Source organism: Littorina saxatilis, linkage group LG17, assembly GCF_037325665.1.
Source record: "Littorina saxatilis isolate snail1 linkage group LG17, US_GU_Lsax_2.0, whole genome shotgun sequence".
NCBI classification, from domain to species: Eukaryota; Metazoa; Mollusca; class Gastropoda; order Littorinimorpha; family Littorinidae; genus Littorina; species Littorina saxatilis.
In genome coordinates, this window is record NC_090261.1 from 13,543,466 (window position 1) to 13,561,171 (window position 17,706).

At 40.8% G+C, this 17,706-nt stretch overlaps 1 protein-coding gene across 1 annotated transcript in view; it reads right to left on the minus strand.

The window, feature by feature from the left end:
- Positions 1-8,604: 8,604 nt before the first annotated feature.
- LOC138952687 (lysosomal-trafficking regulator-like) overlaps positions 8,605-17,706 on the minus strand; it is a 109,208-nt gene continuing 100,106 nt past the window's right edge. Inside the window, exon 56 of the mRNA XM_070324385.1 lies at positions 8,605-16,540. Coding sequence (XP_070180486.1) covers positions 16,402-16,540 — 139 coding nt within the window. The 3' untranslated portion in view covers positions 8,605-16,401. The remainder of the gene's footprint in view (positions 16,541-17,706) is intronic.

A 17,706-nucleotide genomic window follows, 5' to 3' on the forward strand; every position in this document is an offset into this window, starting at 1 on the left:
GTGAGAAGAATGTGGTTTGTGGGAAGATATGATCGACACTTCTTGCACACAAAGTTTATCACAGGTTACTTTTATAATACTGTATTTATGGGACTAAAAAGCGGTTCATTGTAAAAGGCTCAACCCCAGGATTGATTGTTATTGATTTTGGAATAGGCATTAGATGAATTTTCTGGCATTGATTTTGGTATAGGCATAAGATGAAATTTCTGGCATTGATTTTGGTATAGGCATAAAATGAATTTTCTGGCATTGATTTTGGTATAGGCATAAGATGAATTTTTTGACAAGGTGCAGCACCTTATTGCTAACCAACAGCATGCTGATGGAATTAAAAGCACAGTCCTTCTCGTAAAAACATTCCTGCTCACCATCTCAGATCTACCCAGGCATTTAAAGGGAAAGGGTGGCTGAGTGGTAAAGTGCACTTGCCTCGGAACCGAGAGGTTGCGAGTTCGACCCTGGGTCGGGGCGTAAGCAATTTTCTTCCCCCTTTCCTAGCCCAGGTGGTGGGTTCAAGTGCTAGTCTTTCGGATGAGATGAAAAACCGAGGTCCCTTTGTGTACACTACATTGGGGTGTGCACGTTAAAGATCCCACGATTGACAAAAGGGTCTTTCCTGGCAAAAATGTACAGGCATAGATAAAAAAAAAATGTCCACCAAATACCCGTGTGATTTGGAATAATAGGCCGTGAAAAGTAAATATTCGCCGTAATGGCTTGAGATTTACTGGCCGATGTGAATGCGTGATATATTGTGTAAAAAATTCCATCTCACATGGCAGAAATTAATATGTAAAAGCGCTTAGAGAACGTCAAGCGCTATATAAATCTCCCATATAAATAAATAATTAAATGTACATGGGATAAGACCAGCCCTCCACTTGCGCACACACCATAAATCCACATCCTGACCGCTTTCTGTGCAGAGCTGCAATTTTTGATGAATGACTTTCGCAGATTGACACTACATGTAGTGGCTTTTATTAAGAAATTGATTCATACAAGTACACTGCACAGACAGCACACAAGACGTTGGGTTTTGGCATATGTCCAAGTGGAGGGATGGGCATATACCATGTTACAAAAAGCCGGACCAGATCACTGAATTGTTAACACGGGAAGGACTGTGCCTTTAACAATAGGAAGCGATCAGATGTTAAACAACCAGCGACAAGAATGTTTTCAAGCATAGGTAAGGCCACAGAAATGTTTGGTAGGATTCTGAATTGAGTTATTGTGCCATAAAGTGTTGCTCATAGACAGTTATATTTTGTGAGACCTGGACTAAATAGCAATGTTAAAATAGATCTCTGCACAACTTACTGTCCATTGGGTCGCTCCCCAGCCCAGTTCACTGTCATGTTAACCCAACAGCCTCCATTCAATAGAAGGAGCATCATTTTCTCACTGATTGTTGCATCATTTGTGTGATTGCATCATGCTGTCATATTTCTTCTTCAATCCTACCCCTGTCACTGGCTTGCATGGACGAAAATTATCAAAATTATCAAAAAAGAATGTGAAGCATACATGTATACATAAAAACCCAGTTGCGCACATTTTTTTTTTAAAAAGGTATGTGGGAGTTACAGCTCAGGAACGCAGGAGAAGAACAATATTTATGATGTAAGTGACTGCAGGTTATAGTCAAGTTACAAATAGATGATAGGCGCTTTTCACTTGAGTGTATAGGTCTATACTCTGCAGGGAGACTCGTGATTCGCACTGCATTTCATCCAGCAGGATTGCTTGCGTGTTGCTTCTTACATGGGTATTGCTGCAAGTCTGTGCAACATAAAAGGTGTCCAGCTATTTTTAGCACCTGTAATTACATGTACTTGTGATATAAAAATTCACCTGCTCATTAAAACTTGGTCACAAAAGTTTTGACGGCATTTCAATGAGGTGACATCCACAGAAAATGCTTTGAAACTAGCCCTTCTTGTTGAAAAAATTAATAAGCATAATCAGTACTAATTTTCGTTGGCATAAAACATCTAATTATTTAATAGACAGGAAACTTACAGCAAAGTAGTAATTAAGAGCTTGTGAAATTTACACACACAAAAAAGGAATATAAACTTGTTTTGGAACTGATATGGCTGTTTGATTTTTGTGTGTGTGTGTGTGGTGGTTTTCATACAAGAGAGATACATTGTAGTCTTTAACAGTGAAACCTGCCCTGCCACCACCTATTTTTAATGACCACCTGCCCATCACAACCACCCCAAAGAAACCCCGGTGAGGTTCTATCCTATTCAAATTCCAAGGACCATTTGCATTTTGGGTTCATAGCATGTCGTAAGAGGCGACTAACGGATTATGTTTCTCCTTTTACTCATGTTAAGTATTTCTTGTATAGAATATAGTCAATGTTTGTAAAGATTTTAGTCAAGCAGTATGTAAGAAATGTTAAGTCCTTTGTACTGGAAACTTGCATTCTCCCAGTAAGGTCATATATTGTATAACGTTGCAAGCCCCTGGAGCAAATTTTTGATTAGTGCTTTTGTGAACAAGAAACAATTGACAAGTGGCTCTATCCCATCTCCCCCCTTTCCCCGTCGCGATATAACCTTCGTGGTTGAAAACGACGTTAAACACCAAATAAAGAAAAAGAAATTTTGGGTTCATCTGTTCCTGTTTGCTATGAAACACTTGCACATTGAATTTTCAGGGCTAACACCTTTCCGGTTCTTGCCGTAAATCAGTTTTGTAAAAACTTTTAAAACCGGAAAATTTGGTTTCTTTAAGTAAAACTTGAACAATAAAATTAGTTTTTTTGTTTGGAAGGTTGCTGGAGGCAAAATGTGTATTATTTTATAATTTATTAACATACATTTTGGTACCAGAAGAGGCTGTTATTTGCCTCTACAAGACAACACACAAAAAAGCCGCCGTGGACCCTGGCCTTTCAGGTTTTTCACCTTTTTTGTGTGTTAGCCCTGAATTTTCATCTGTTTCTCTTCATTTGTTACAATTTTGCTGTGAGTCACTCGAGTATTCATTGTTCAAGACCAATCTCTCCCCGGTAACAATGCTTTTCTCCCAGTGCCAGTCAGCTGGTGTTGTTTTGTCGGTGATACAGTACCTCATTCTCTTGTTGAACGTTATTGGAGTGCCTACCAGAAAACGGAACCAGTACACGTTTGCCTTATGCTGAAGCAAAAAAAAAAATTGTTTTTTACACTCATGTTTGATATTGTGATATAAATGTTGTGAGTGTGGTTTCAGTAGTTTATTTACCGGTGATTTATTATGATCAATTGCCCATGTGCAGTTTTAAGCTGATATGATTACATCAGTCTAAAGTTTCAGTGATAGGCTGAACAAAAACTATCTTCAAAGCATTAGATTAGTCTTTGGCACAGCACAGTAAAATAATGTCAACGACATGTTCAGCAAGAGAGAATAATAGAGTTCCTTTATCTATGTATGTTGTGCACATACATTGTATTTAGTATCTGCTGTATATGAAGGAGCATCAGACGATCTGATGAAATTGCTCATACATGTTATGTGCTGTTTTGAGAGCTTAGCTGCATATTTTACTGTACAGTTAACTGCATAATTCTGATTTACAATGGCAATATACTAAGTTATACTTCTTGTTAACTGTCTGGAGCGCAAAACATTAACAAGTTTCAAGATAACTGTACATTTGTACATTTAGCCAGGCAGAGATGTTATTAAAAAGTATAAATGTGTCTTATATTTTTTTGTTCTATTTGTCTTACAGATGATTCATGTAAAATCTCTTTTGTCATGTGTCTGTGTATTGTTTGTACACAAGCTATGTGTCAACTTGCTTGTGTGTATTTACTATTATGTTAATGGAAAAATCCTTGCAGTTCACAATCGTCATTTCTCATTAAAACCAGCCAAACGATTGGAAAGCGAACTGAGTGTTGTGTTTTGATCTGTGTGTCACTTACATTGTGTTTTACTGTCTGTTTCTTTTGTTACGACTCGCATTTTGTTTTCGTCAGTTTCTGTTTTTACAGCCTTGCTTTGAAACACTTGCACATAAGAGTTTTCATCTGTTTCTCATCATGTGTTACAATTTAGCGGTGAGTCACTCGAGTATTCATTGTTTTCATCTATTTCTCCTGTTACAATTTTGCTCAATGTACGTTTTATTGACGGCAGCTTACGTACAAGCCAAATTCCATGTCTATCAGTGCCATCTCATTCCCATTTCATTTTCTTGTGCTTTTTTCTGTGTAGCCCAGTGATTATGTAACCGGTGGTTGTACTTGAAATGTGTTAATAACATGAAATAACAGTTTTTGTGAATACATCAGAATAGCCAGTAATATATCTATACATATACATGTAATGTTTGAACATGTTGAATTGATCGGTGAATACGACACTAATATGTATCATGATTCTGCAACTTTCATCTGTTTGATAGTTGCATAATGCTCATATGTGTTCATGAATGTATAGATACTGTTCCTGTCTTTCTGCTTTGCTTAGCTAAGTATAGAGAAATGTGACAGTGTGCAGGTGTAAAGTGGTCCTTTTTATTTATTTTATTTTTTAATTTACAAAGAAAAGGTATGACTAAAATATTGTGTGTCTCCTGCTGGCAAAGATTATGTTTGGCATTTGTTGGTGTTTGTAAAACAGGAGGCTGCGGGTTGTTTTGAATACCGGTTTTGAAAAGTAGAGCTGTGATTGTGTTTTGTTAAAGATGGAATACAGTGGTACATGTACCTGCATTATGAGGCCCCTCTGACGACAGGCCACCTCAAACTAACGGACACCTTCCGTTGTTCTCTTGTCTATAGACTTGACTAATTATACCTGTGAAAACAGGCCAACTGCAGCGTACAGACAGTTTTGGCTGGTCCCAGGTGTGTTCTTTCATCACAGGTACCACTGTGGTTTATAAAAAAAAGATTGTTGCAATGGCCTAGTGGATAAGGCGTTGGCCTCCCATGTGGATGCAGGTTGAGTGTTCCAATCCTACTCACGCCTGTTGGGTTAAGGGTGGAGGTTTTCTGATCTCCCAGGTCAACTTATGTGCAGACCTGCTAATGCCTATATCCCCCTTTGTGCGTACATGCAAGCACAAGATCGAGTACACACGGAAAAGATCCTGTAATCCATGTCAGAGTTCAGTGGGTTATAGAAACACAAAAATACCACACATGCATCCCCCAAAATTGGAGTATGGCTGTCTAAATGTAAGGTGAAAAATCAGTCACACTCGTACAAAAACACAAGTGAATATAGGAATTTGAGCCCATAAATTGGCATGAAGTGGTACCAAGCCTGGCATATTTTGAGCCCATGAATTGGCATGAAGTGGTACCAAGCCTGGCATATTTTGAGCCCATGAATGCAGAAGAAGAAGTTTAAAAAAAATAAAATGTTGCCTTGATGAAGGTGTATTTTCCCATCTACTGCTAATACGTGTATTGCTGATGAGTGTGAAATGGCAACGGTAAGGCGGATATGACTGTGTCTTATTCCTGTCGGGCTTGTCTTTGCTTCTCTCTGCATATTATGTTTGATGTAATAAAGATGAAAATCATAACGATGAAATGTGTTGTCTTTTTTGTTGGTTACTGCATGTACTAAATATTGCTTTGCGAATGAGAATGCAATCCTCTCATGTGATTAAATGTCTTCAACACAACAGAGAACTTTCCATTCTCTCAAGAGAATGAATTGCACAATGTCTTTCACACACACACACACACACACACACACACACACACTTATGTACATCCTCCCAAGGACTATGAAGCATACAGCTCGGTATCAACAGGGGGAATAAAGGGTCAACTCATTGACAAATATCACAGATTCAAACAGATCTGAGAAACAAAGGGATGTAAGCAATTCTCAGATCTTAAAATAGCACTGCCTCATTTGATCAAGATTTTTACAGATAACACATCACTCTTTCTGATCAAAAATGCACACTGACTACAAATTACCCATGCAAAGTTGGTGAGGATCCATGTAAACCTAGATATTTATGAAATCAGTGTCAGTACAGGTTCTGTTATAAAACAAGGTGCCGGCAATACCCTCTGATACCTTCCTGCACCATAAGGGCGTAAGAATCGCATCCAAAAGAGCATACACGACTTCACTGAACACACCTGCTCAATAACTTGGTTTAAAAGTAGACACCGGGTCCTTGTCAGAACATCTACTATTTTTATATTCCGAGTTTCCCCACAGCAAAGTGCTGTCCAAGGCAGAAAGAGTGCTCCTGATCACAGGCAAGTAAGCTGACAGGGTAGACGTTTTGGGACCGAGATTACAAAACATCGACAAGTTAACTGCTGCTAAGACTGAAGTGGTGCCAAGCCTGGCATATAAACATTCTCCAGAATAAATCATGCACATCAAAATTCCCCCACACACATCATTCTCTGAAACAGTGTTGATCTGTCCCACAAAAAAGCCAAGCACAATCACTGATTAATCACACAACTTTATCATCCATTCTCAGCGATAAATAAATTACGCAGTCCATACAGGTAGTAATATCAGTTGCTCTCAAAGGAAGAATGATGCTCTACCGACTGGCACACACAAGATACATTTAAAGGAATGTAAGATAATGCACTACAGTACAACCTTTCTAAATACCTTCGTTTAATATGAAGCACATATCCTTAAAGTAATTACATCTTGTGACACACATGTCTTCAATTCGCAGATCAGTTCTTTCAAAAGAAAGATGATGTTCCACTGTGAGACATATACAATATAAATTAAAACGAATTTAAATAACGAATTACAACCTTTCCAAATATATATTTATGTTCCCTTAAACAGATACATTTTTTACTAAGTACAATTCACTAGCAGAGGGAGCTTATATGCACACCTGTGACAGTAAGTACAGTAGTAAATCTAGTTCCAGATTACATGAAATACACAGCTTTACCACATACACTTCATGTTCGCTGAGTCTAATAAATGCAAGAATGAAATAAATATGCATCAAGTAATCAAATTAAATTACATATTCTTACTCCGAATCACATAGTGCTATACATGTATGTGATTCGGGTAAGTATATTAATTAAATCAAAATTTATTATTAAAATTTCACATTAAATTACGTACATGTATTCTTACTCCGAATCACATATAGCACTATGTGATTCGGGTAAGTATATTAATTAAATCAAAATTTATTATTAAAATTTCACATTATAGTAGCGCAAATTACAATACATGTAATGCAGTGTCTATGCTTTTTCAGATATGAACTAACTGCAAACACTCTTTCCCAAAGCACATTTCTCCTATTGATAACATTCTATTAAGTTGTTATGAAGTCTGATTCACAACCTATGGGAAATAGAACAAGAGGCGAAGCCATCAAGGCTCACGTAAGAAATCGACAAACAGTAACACAAACTCAATCACTCCGTCACACACACACACACACACACACACACACACACACACACACACACACACACACACACACAGAAAGAGCATAGGTGAAACTGTGCAAGAAAGCGAGACACTAGATCTAGATCTGTCTGTCTGCATGTAGCCTACTTACAAGGACACGACTGCCAACTAGTCTCGGCGCGCTCAAAATAATAATGACCGAGACTTTCAGTACTTCCTTCGCGTGACGTCTAACCCTCTTACGTCATAATGTGACGTCAATGTAATGTGACGTCTTCAAATGTTAGAGTTTCTACCACAGACATACACATGCACATACGCACGCACGCACGCACAGACAGACAAAGTTACGATCGCATAGGCTACACTTACGTGGGCCAAAAACCGTAATGACACACATAAAATGCAAACACCCGGATCTCCTGACCAAAAGCAAATGCTTGCATCGTCTGTCGGGTGAGTAGATATCGCTCCGTGTTTGACAATACATTGTCAAATTTGTGTTAACACTATTGTGACTAGCACTGCCACGGCGTTTACGTCCTGCCTGCCCAAGCTTGCCACCAAGAAACTTCCCAAAAATCAGTAACTGTAAAGAAATCTGTCTAGCAAGCTTGAATTAAGTCCAATCACCACCAAATTTTGTGTACTAATTCAAAAATGGATGCCCAGTTCAGTCGTGCTATTTATAAGTTTGTCACGCGATTTGTTTTAGCAAAGGGGGGTGAAAGGGGGGTGAAAGGGGGATAATTTGTGTTTTTTAACGTTTTTTTGTGTGTGTTTTATTTTCTACTGCTTTTTTTAAAAGTTATTTTTTAACAGAAAGTATTATAAATAATGTTATAACCAAACAAGGTGTAAAACCTATGAATTAGCTGAAATATTGTTAACATTGTACACAGAAATAAGGAGACAGTACAAAGAAAAAAACAAGCAAATCACGCATTCACTCACAGCATCCTGACTCAAATGAAACAAAACTGTAGATCTAACACTCACCAAATGATGTCTAGGTAATCCATATTGAATATAAGTCACATTTTCACAACAAAGTACCAACTGTACACCTATGAACAATTCCAAAAGGATTTGAAGGCTCCAGCCATCCATTGTTATCAGTGCTGCCACGCCCCCATAGCTCCTGCACGATTCCGAGATACATGTTCGTCTAGCAGTATCACCGCCAACCACGTGTAGTTTGCCGACTCGTACTAGCAACAACGGGACTGTTTCTTCCTCACTTTCACTGCTTGTATCGCTTTCGTGAGGCGAAAACGATACGTCCGAATCATGCTCTACGGGATCCTCTAGGTCCAACATCCGAAGAATCTCCTCCCGAGACAAGGCTCGCCTTTGATTCATTTTTTTTCCTCAAAAACGCACACAAATCAGGCGGATTTGCAAATGGCAGAAGGGGACGCCAAGTGTATCAAGGGAAACAACTCAATTTATTTGCAAGCTTCAAAAACCGGGAAGCAATCACGAGTCGTGTACCCTCTATGGCTGGTACTGAAAAATGCGCTTCCCGTCCATGGGCGTGTCAGCGCTGGTACTGATTTATCAGTGTCCCGTCGCGAAAGTGTTAAGTGAGCGACCCAGCACGGAAAAAATACCCAATTTCGCCAACAAACTGTTTTTATTAACCGGATGTTTGTATTTATTAACTGAAGGATTATTACATGGGCCATAAGTGATAAATCCGGACCGGACTAAAGTGTATTTTAAAAGCGACCATGTGTTTATTAAGCGGATTCTGTTGTAATAGAATAAACAGTAATCTGAATTTTTTAACATCTGGCCCTCGACCTAAAGAGGGAGTAATCTACTAGCAAGCAAATCAGCAAAAATAAAAACAATCCTTGCCAATGACATTTCTTTTTGATATTTGCACAATCAATGCACCAATGAATACAGCCCATACATGTAATTAATTCTCAGTGTCTCTGACACACATCTACATGAGCATTCTGAAGGACGTCATTTCAATGTGGTAAATATCATCAACACAAGCAAAAATACATGCTACTATTCTAAGAGACATGGTCAACTAAGGGGTTTAAAAATCTACATTGGTATGACATAAAACACAATAATTCCTGACCTACTGAAACAAAAAGCCCTTATTACAGGACTGCCATTTAATTCAATATTCCGTAGACATCTAAGTTGGTAAGAACATAATATGTACACTTCCATCATGATTAATTATCACCAGTATCAGAAAACATGCACTGAATTCCATCAACAATCACATCATATCAAAATGCACACATAACATCCAAAATGCACAACCAGCAAAAACACACACACACGCGATAAATAAGTATGCACATTAATGCAAAAATACTTTTGAACAAATTATCAGCACCAATCGCAGTGTAACAAAAACTTTTGAGTTTTTCAGCTATGATTACAGCTAACATAACATAACAAGCAACATGCAAATACTTTGGTTACCGCTTCAGAGTAAATACATGCACACACAAAAACTTATCTGCAGTTATATAGCTGTACAATTCCTTCATCTTATGACCACTATGAGCCTCTCTAAAACAAGCTTTCGGTTGGAGTCTGTGCTATAGCATGTAATTACACTTTTTTTTCTTCTAAAGTTGATCGACGTTAGATGTTATGAAAAGACTGACAGTGAAAAACACACTTCAATTTCATGCGATTTCTTTGTTTATTTAAGTCTAAATGCATGGGGGGGGGGCGGGGGGGGTGCCATGAGGAAAATTACAATCTCTCACTCTATCCTTCAAGATGACTCACCGGTATAAAGGATAACGCTACAACAACACAAAAGTTTATGATAAAACGCTGCTTGCGTAACACAATGCAGTACTCAAAAATAAGAAGAAAAGAACATGTCTATAAGTATAACACTTCATTATCAATTTCAAAGTATTTAGCTATTAACTTGCTAAGTAAAATCTTGTTACCTTTTACCTTGGCGCAGGTATCCGGATCACTTAGAGCTGAGAGTGATAAAAACAACTTCAACAGCTGTAAACAAAAAATTCTTGTTCATTTCAATTGATTACAACTGCAGACAAAATTTAATGAACTTACATTTTGGAACGGCAAATATTTAAAACCCCAGGGAAAATTCTGTTTACACCAATACCTGCTTAATAAGTAATTTAAGGCGTATGACGCACAATTTGTGTGTGCATACCCTTGGCTTTCAGACTTGCATATGCCTTACACAGGTTGTTTTTTTAAGCTAGCGTGATCCCTGTAGCCCCCAGCTTGCTTTTTCAATTTAGGCGAAAGCTCACCAGACCTCCTCTGAGTATCTTTCTTCCAATGAGTATGTACAGAAAGAATAAAAGAGCATATGCTCCCCTACAATAGGCAAACAACAAAAAGCCTAAAGCTTTCAAGTACACACACCTGAGGATATTGCTGTGAAGAACCGAGTATCACACTGCAAATTGCACAGGACAGGGTTAACCAGGCATGGGAATTGAAAAAAAGTTGATAATTTTTAAGTAATAGCAAAGTTGACGGTGCGAAGCGCCTAGCCTTACTTGGGGTGTTCGGGGGCATGCCCCCCCCCCCCCCCCCCCCGGAATTTTTTTTCTCCAAAGAACCCAAATGGAAAATTTCAATAGTAAATTTTCATTTGATTAATTTACTTACCCAATTCTCATAAATCCATTGACTTCAATCTCACATGCTAGATGTCGAAAAACTACTCAAATTACCTGCCCTTGCAAGGGTGGTAACCAAGCTAAAAACAGACGCCATAGCCGTTGCTATGCCCTGTCCCACCTGGTTACCCATAACCCACCGCGCAAGCGCCGGCATCCGGAATAATCATTCTCGATTTTCGACGACACACGTCAGACGTGCGGAATTCGTCTGCTCACTTGGCTTTCCCTAGTCCTTGTCTTTGTGACGTTATGGGCAAAGGGGGGCCTTTACCTGTTCGCCCTTCTTTTGGTGAGACCTGCCCTTTTTTTTTTATTGAATTGAATTGTTGTTTGTTAGCTGCTTGTTTACAGCTGCTTCAGAAATTTGCTTTTCTGGTGGACTTCGATTTCGGCCATTTACAAGATGGCCGATAGCAAGCAGTACAGGAAGTGAATAAGGCTTTTTTTTTAGAAACCTCTGTGCTTCTCTCGCACAGCGGGTGGGGTACTGCTGGCCGGGCTTGGCTTTGTCTCGTACCCCCACTCTCCCTCCTTCTCGGCAGGGCGCTGTGCCAACTACCAACCCCTCTCCCCCCTCACGTCAGGTGGGCGGTTTGGGTTGGCAGGCAGAGACTGATCACGCTTTTCACTCTCACTCTTGGCGGTGTTATCAGCAGGAGTTTTAGTGCGCTGCCTCCCCCGTCTCCCCTCCTTTTGTGTTTTGACACAACGGCTGGTCGGGATTTGGACTCCTCGATTGAGGAGGGAGAGTGTGTAGCGCTGCCTACTGCTTGCAGGCTTGCTATGCAAAAAGCCGCTGCTGTGGCAGCTTACTTTTTCCTGGATGGGGTGGCGGATTCAGAGCAGGGTGTCTCTCTTCCTCCCTCTTCCGCGGATGACTTTGGGTTTACGCGGGCTTACTCGCAATCGTTTTCATTTGCCGAGTCTCCGGTGATTGCCTACCACATGTCGCAGTTCTTGGCTTGACCCGCACCTCAGGGTAGTGGTCTTCAGCCTACACCTTTCCCGCTGCTTCATGCGCATGGTCCTGCTCCTCTTTCTGCTTGCCAGTGGCTGGCTTCTGGGTTTCAGGCTGCTTCGTTCTCACTTTTAGTGTGGAAGAAGATAGGTTGGAGTGTCAAGTCTCAGGATCTGATCCAGACATTTTCGTTGCCAAGGGCTAGTTTTTCCGCTCCGCCGGAACTAGTCTCCTGGCTTCACAAATAGACCACAGGGAACGTGGGGTTTCGTGATGTTACTCCTCTCTCTCCTCTCTGGAGGAGGTGGGACGACATGGTCTAGAGTTATCTGCTTTTGCTGAGACTCTCCTCTGTGCTCTCATACGAGCCAACTTATCCTCCCTGGACTCTTTTTGGTTTAGGGGGGATGCCTCGGATAGGGCCGTAGCCATGCTGCTGGCAGCTCTGGCTAGGGTCGTCACCGAGCAGATGAGTTCGTCGGTGATGTTCTATGCCCACACGGTCTTCACCAGGTGTGATCTCCTTCTTTTACAAGGGGTTTGATTTCACACCGGTTACAGGAAGCAAGGGTCAGGCTTTTTTCGGGGTTTTGTTAAAGCCTACTCAGAAGCCTCAGTCTTGCCCTTCCTTCATGGACAAGTATCAGCGCATTGATGTGCTCCCGGTTACAAAGTGGGTGTTTCGTTCAGTGTCTCCTCCTCCCTCTCCGAAGGAGGTGGGACGGCATGGTCTAGAGGTATCAGCTTTGGCTGAGATTTTCCTCTGTGCTCTCACACGAGCCTTCCTTATGCGTTCCTGCAGACAGGAAGTGGCTCCGTTTCTGGAGAGTTATTCGTCTCTGGACGACCTCGGGGACTGATTGATCTTTTATCAGAGTCAATCAGCTTGCCAGCTGCACTTTCAGATGGTGTTGATAGGCTGTTTGCCTGGCGTTCTCAGTAAACCAGGCAAAATCCGAGCTGTCCCCATCCCAGGTTTTTTACCCGGGCATGCCGTTCGACACTGTCTCTTGGAAGGTTCGTCCTTCACAGGGACATAGGTAAGTTCCCTCCGCCTTTAGGAGCAATCTGCATTTATGAGAATTGGAGTAAGAATATGTAATTTTATGGAAAATTTCAACAGTAAATTTTCATTTGATTAATATACTTACCCAATTCTCATAGTTAATATCCTCCCATCCATCCATCCATCCCCGCTACTTAATTTCCTAAGGATTTTTGAGAAGTCTCGAATGATTATTCCGGATGCCGGCGTTCACATGGTGCGCGGTGGGTTATGGGTAACCAGGTGGGACAGGGCTATGGTGTCTGTTTTTAGCTTGGTTACCACCCTTGCAAGGGCAGGTAATTTGGTTATGCTTGTGAGATTGAAGTCAATGCATTTATGAGAATTGGAGTAAGAATATGTAATTTAATGGTGCAATTTGGTGTCATCTGAGCTCAAAGTTTGCCATTAAATTCAGTTTTTAGAACAATTTTTGCTTCCCCCATTTATTTTTTCGACGAAAACTTTTGCTTTTTTGGCGGACAATTCCCATGCCGGTTAACTTCACATTTGATTGTTTTTGTTATTCATGCACTACGACAAGTGTCATATTAAACATTTGGGGGGAAAAATGAACACAAATTACTTGTAATCAAACATGCACCCAACTCAAAAACATCACAAAAGAAGTTCATTTAAAGTAAATTTAACCCGTTATCTCAAACAGAAAATGTATAGTGTTGTAATTAACCAGTTTTCTCCAACAGAAAAGACACACATGATAATGAAAGACCAATGGCCAGAAAGGATCTTCAACAGACACGTTCAGCAGATCATTGGTTTAGTAATACCATGGAATGTTGGTGGAAACAATATCAAGATGGAATTTATATATATCAGATGATGACAGACGCTTCAAAACCGAAACAAATAAAAAGCTTGGTGAGATACAGCTGTGATGCATTCACACAGCAAAAGAGTGATGTGCTTCAAATGGGTGGCTCTCAGTCTCTAAGCAGTATTAAAACACAGGAGAGCCAAGAAAAAAGCTGGATCCTATGCTTTGGTGTGTATAATGTGAAGATAACCGTGGTGTGTAATGTAAAAACAAGAGTGGAAGAAGGCTATCATGCATCACAGTGATGGTCCCTAAGCACCATTTGGGCTCACACTTGGTGAGCCACACAACCATGGTCCAAAGTCCGACAGTTACGAAGCCGCAAGACGTTGATGATTACACTGGTTTTTAGAAACAAAATTCCATGACTTTTCCATGACTTTCCATGAGCCTCAATAACATTTTCCATGACTAGATCCACAGGTCGCCATTTCCGAACACGCAAACTTTTTACGTCTTGTCACTGCCAGTTTTGACACTGGCTTGCTTTGCACTGAATTTGAGTCAGTTTCTACGCAGTGTCTCTTCGACAAGCAAGTCAAGCATTTGCTACGCAGTCAGATTATCGGTAATGTTTGCTGGTCCTGTCATTTCACTAAACTGGACCAGCCACTGTTTGTATCCATCTGCACTTTCGTAAATTCCGTTTCGTAACCGTCACTGTGACTTGACGAACTGTCATTTTTTTCACCGCGATACACAGTTCATTGCGAAGATCTTCCTTGGTAATTCGTTCCAATTCCGCATACTTTTTGTTGTCAAGAAACAACTCGAAAGAAAGTTTCAAACTCATCATCCTACATCTTGCTTGTCGAAGCACGAAAGTACTTTATCGATGCAAAAACAAAAGCAGAAAACTTCGACAAAACCGACTCAAATGCAGCGCAGACGACACGACGAGATAACGGAAGGAAGTCAGCCTCGCTTTGGCTCAAGTGCCGTTAAAAATACCGAAGGGAGGAGGGGGGGGGGGGGGAATGGCTGGGTGACGAAAATAGCAACTGGCGTGCTAAAGGTTAATTTTTTTTCTTTCTTATTTTTGTTAAATTCCATGACTTTCCATGACTTGAATCGAAATTCCATGACTTTCCAGGCCTGGAAAATTAAAAATCAAATTCCATGACTTTCCAGGTTTTCCATGACCTGTACAAACCCTGCTAGTACCATCTGCTTCACCACAATCACTAAGTAAGCCAAAGGATAATGGTCACTCTAATTCCTTCTGACAGTCCTGCATGTGTCTCTGTCTCAGCCTCCAGTTCAGTGGGTCAACCAAGTCCTGCTAACGGCCTGACTAGTAACAGTTCTTGTGGACTAGCGATTTTTACCTGGGTCACTAGTTAATGGTGAGTTTAAAGCTCCTGGGTCACTAGTCAATGGTGAGTTTGAAGCTCGAGTCACTAGTCAATGGTGAGTTTGAAGCTCCTGGGTCACTAGTCTATGGTGAGTTTGAAACTCTTGGGTCACTAGTCAATGGTGAGTTTGAAGCTCCTGAGTCACTAGTCAATGGTGAGTTTGAAGCTCCTGGGTCACTAGTCAATGGTGAGTTCGAAGCTCCTGGGTCACTAGTCAATGGTGAGTTTAAAGCTCCTGGGTCACCAGTCAATGGTGAGTTTGAAGCTCATGGGTCACTAGTCAATGGTGAGTTTGAAGCTCCTGGCTTTCAGCTCCCCTGGTCAGTTAGTATCATTGCGCCGGACTGTCTTGAAGACAAAACTATGGCAGATGACGGTATTCAATTGATTCCATGTGGCATGACAGTCACTATGCCACATGACAGTATTCAGTTGATGCCATGTGGCATGACAGTCACTATGCCACATGACAGTATTCAGTTGGAAACATGCGACATGACTGTTACTATGCCACATGGCAGTATTCAGTTAAAGCCGTCTGACAGCACTGGCATGAAGAGAGCGGGATTGGCAGGCGAAGAATACTGGTCAGAATGCCACATGATGATGGATCAGTCAATGCCATGCTCACTTGTCCAGTGGGCAGTCAGAATCCTTGGTCAGTTATAACCATGTGGCAACACTGGCATGAAGAGAGCAGGATTGGAAAGGCAAAGAATACTGGTCAGAATGCCACATGCCGATGGTCTATCAAGTCAGTGCCATGGTCACTTGTCCAGTGGCCGGTAAGGCCAACAACAAAAAAAATAGTCTGTTTACGGTAACCCAACCGACCCTATTTTTTTCGCGCGACCCTAGACTTTTTTTTGGCATTTGGGGAAAAAAATAAAAATAAAAATAAAAATAAAAATAACGTAAAAATATGGTTTTTGGGAAGAAAAAAAAAAAGAAAAAAATAATCCCGACCTACCGACCCTATTTTTTGGGCCTATGTTACCGTAAACAGACCTTTTTTTTTTGGCCTAAGTGAGAACCATGTGGCAATACAGGCAAGAAGAGAGCGGCATTGGCCGAGGAGGAGTGCTGGTCAGAATGCCACATGCCGATGGTCAATCAGTCAGTGCCATGGTCACTTGTCCAGTGGGCAGTCAGTTGGAACCATGTGGCAGTACAGGCATGAAGAGAGCGGCATTGGCCGAGGAGGAGTGCTGGTCAGAATGCCACATGCCGATGGTGCCGTCTGACAGCGACACAAACAAGGCCTGGGAGTTGGTGGTGTACGCCAAGCTGCACACAACAAGTTGATCATCAAGTTGGTTGATCTTATTACCGGCGCTTCAGTCTGTACACATGCATGAATGTATGCACCCACTCAAAGACATATGCATGCAGGCGCACACACACACACGCACCATACACACACACACACACACACCATACACACACACACACCATACACACACACACACGCACCCTACGCACACATGCAGACACAGAAATACACACACCCACACAGAGCATGGACTAAAAAGTTGCCTTCTGTCATTATTCTACCATGCTGCACAGAATGTCTGCACAGCACACACACACACACAGCAATACAGCACACCGTCTTGTACCTCCTTCTGCCCTGCCGAAGTCGGGGTATCCTTTTTAATCCACCGAACAATTAATATCCACAGCCATGTGTGTCTCCTGCCTCCGAACACACACGCTACAGAGCTCGACTCGATGTGCGCAGTTTCGTATAAAAATTATTTTCCAAATTTCCCCACTGTGTTTTATAAAATAATCATATTGTGAAAGCACATACATTCTTATCTTAGTTGTTATGTATTCATTGTTAGTAAACATCGGCATTATTCATGTTTTACTTTAAACGCAATCATTGTTATTTATAGATCACAGGCACCTGATGTAAGTAGGTCACACACGTGTAAATGTTGTGCCCAGTCCTTGTTTTTGTTTCTGTTATTATTTTAGTTAGCAGGTCTAGTTGAGCACGTATTAAGTATCATGTACCCACTACTAGTCATTGTGCATTTTAGTTAATGGACTGATGATGTCATTTGTATGGAGTCGACGCACGTGCGAGGATATGTATGTGTGGGAGGGGGGGGGGGCGCGGGAGATGGAAGCTTGCTGTATGTTATGTAATGTATATATTGTGTGTGATACGTGGAAATGTGATACTATTTATTTGCATGTATGATACAGGTACAAATGTGATAATTGTAGGCTTATACTAGTGATTACTGTGTGTGATACATGAAATGTGATATGAATGCTGTTTTTATATGTTATACTCTTACTTTCTCCCAAGCGCAAGACAAATTCTTCCATGAAAATTGAAGCCAATAAAATTTGAGTTGAGTTGAGTTGAGTTGCTAACAAAAGAAAGTCAACAGTTAAACTGTCAAACATTCTTGTCATGTATATTATGATCGGCAAAA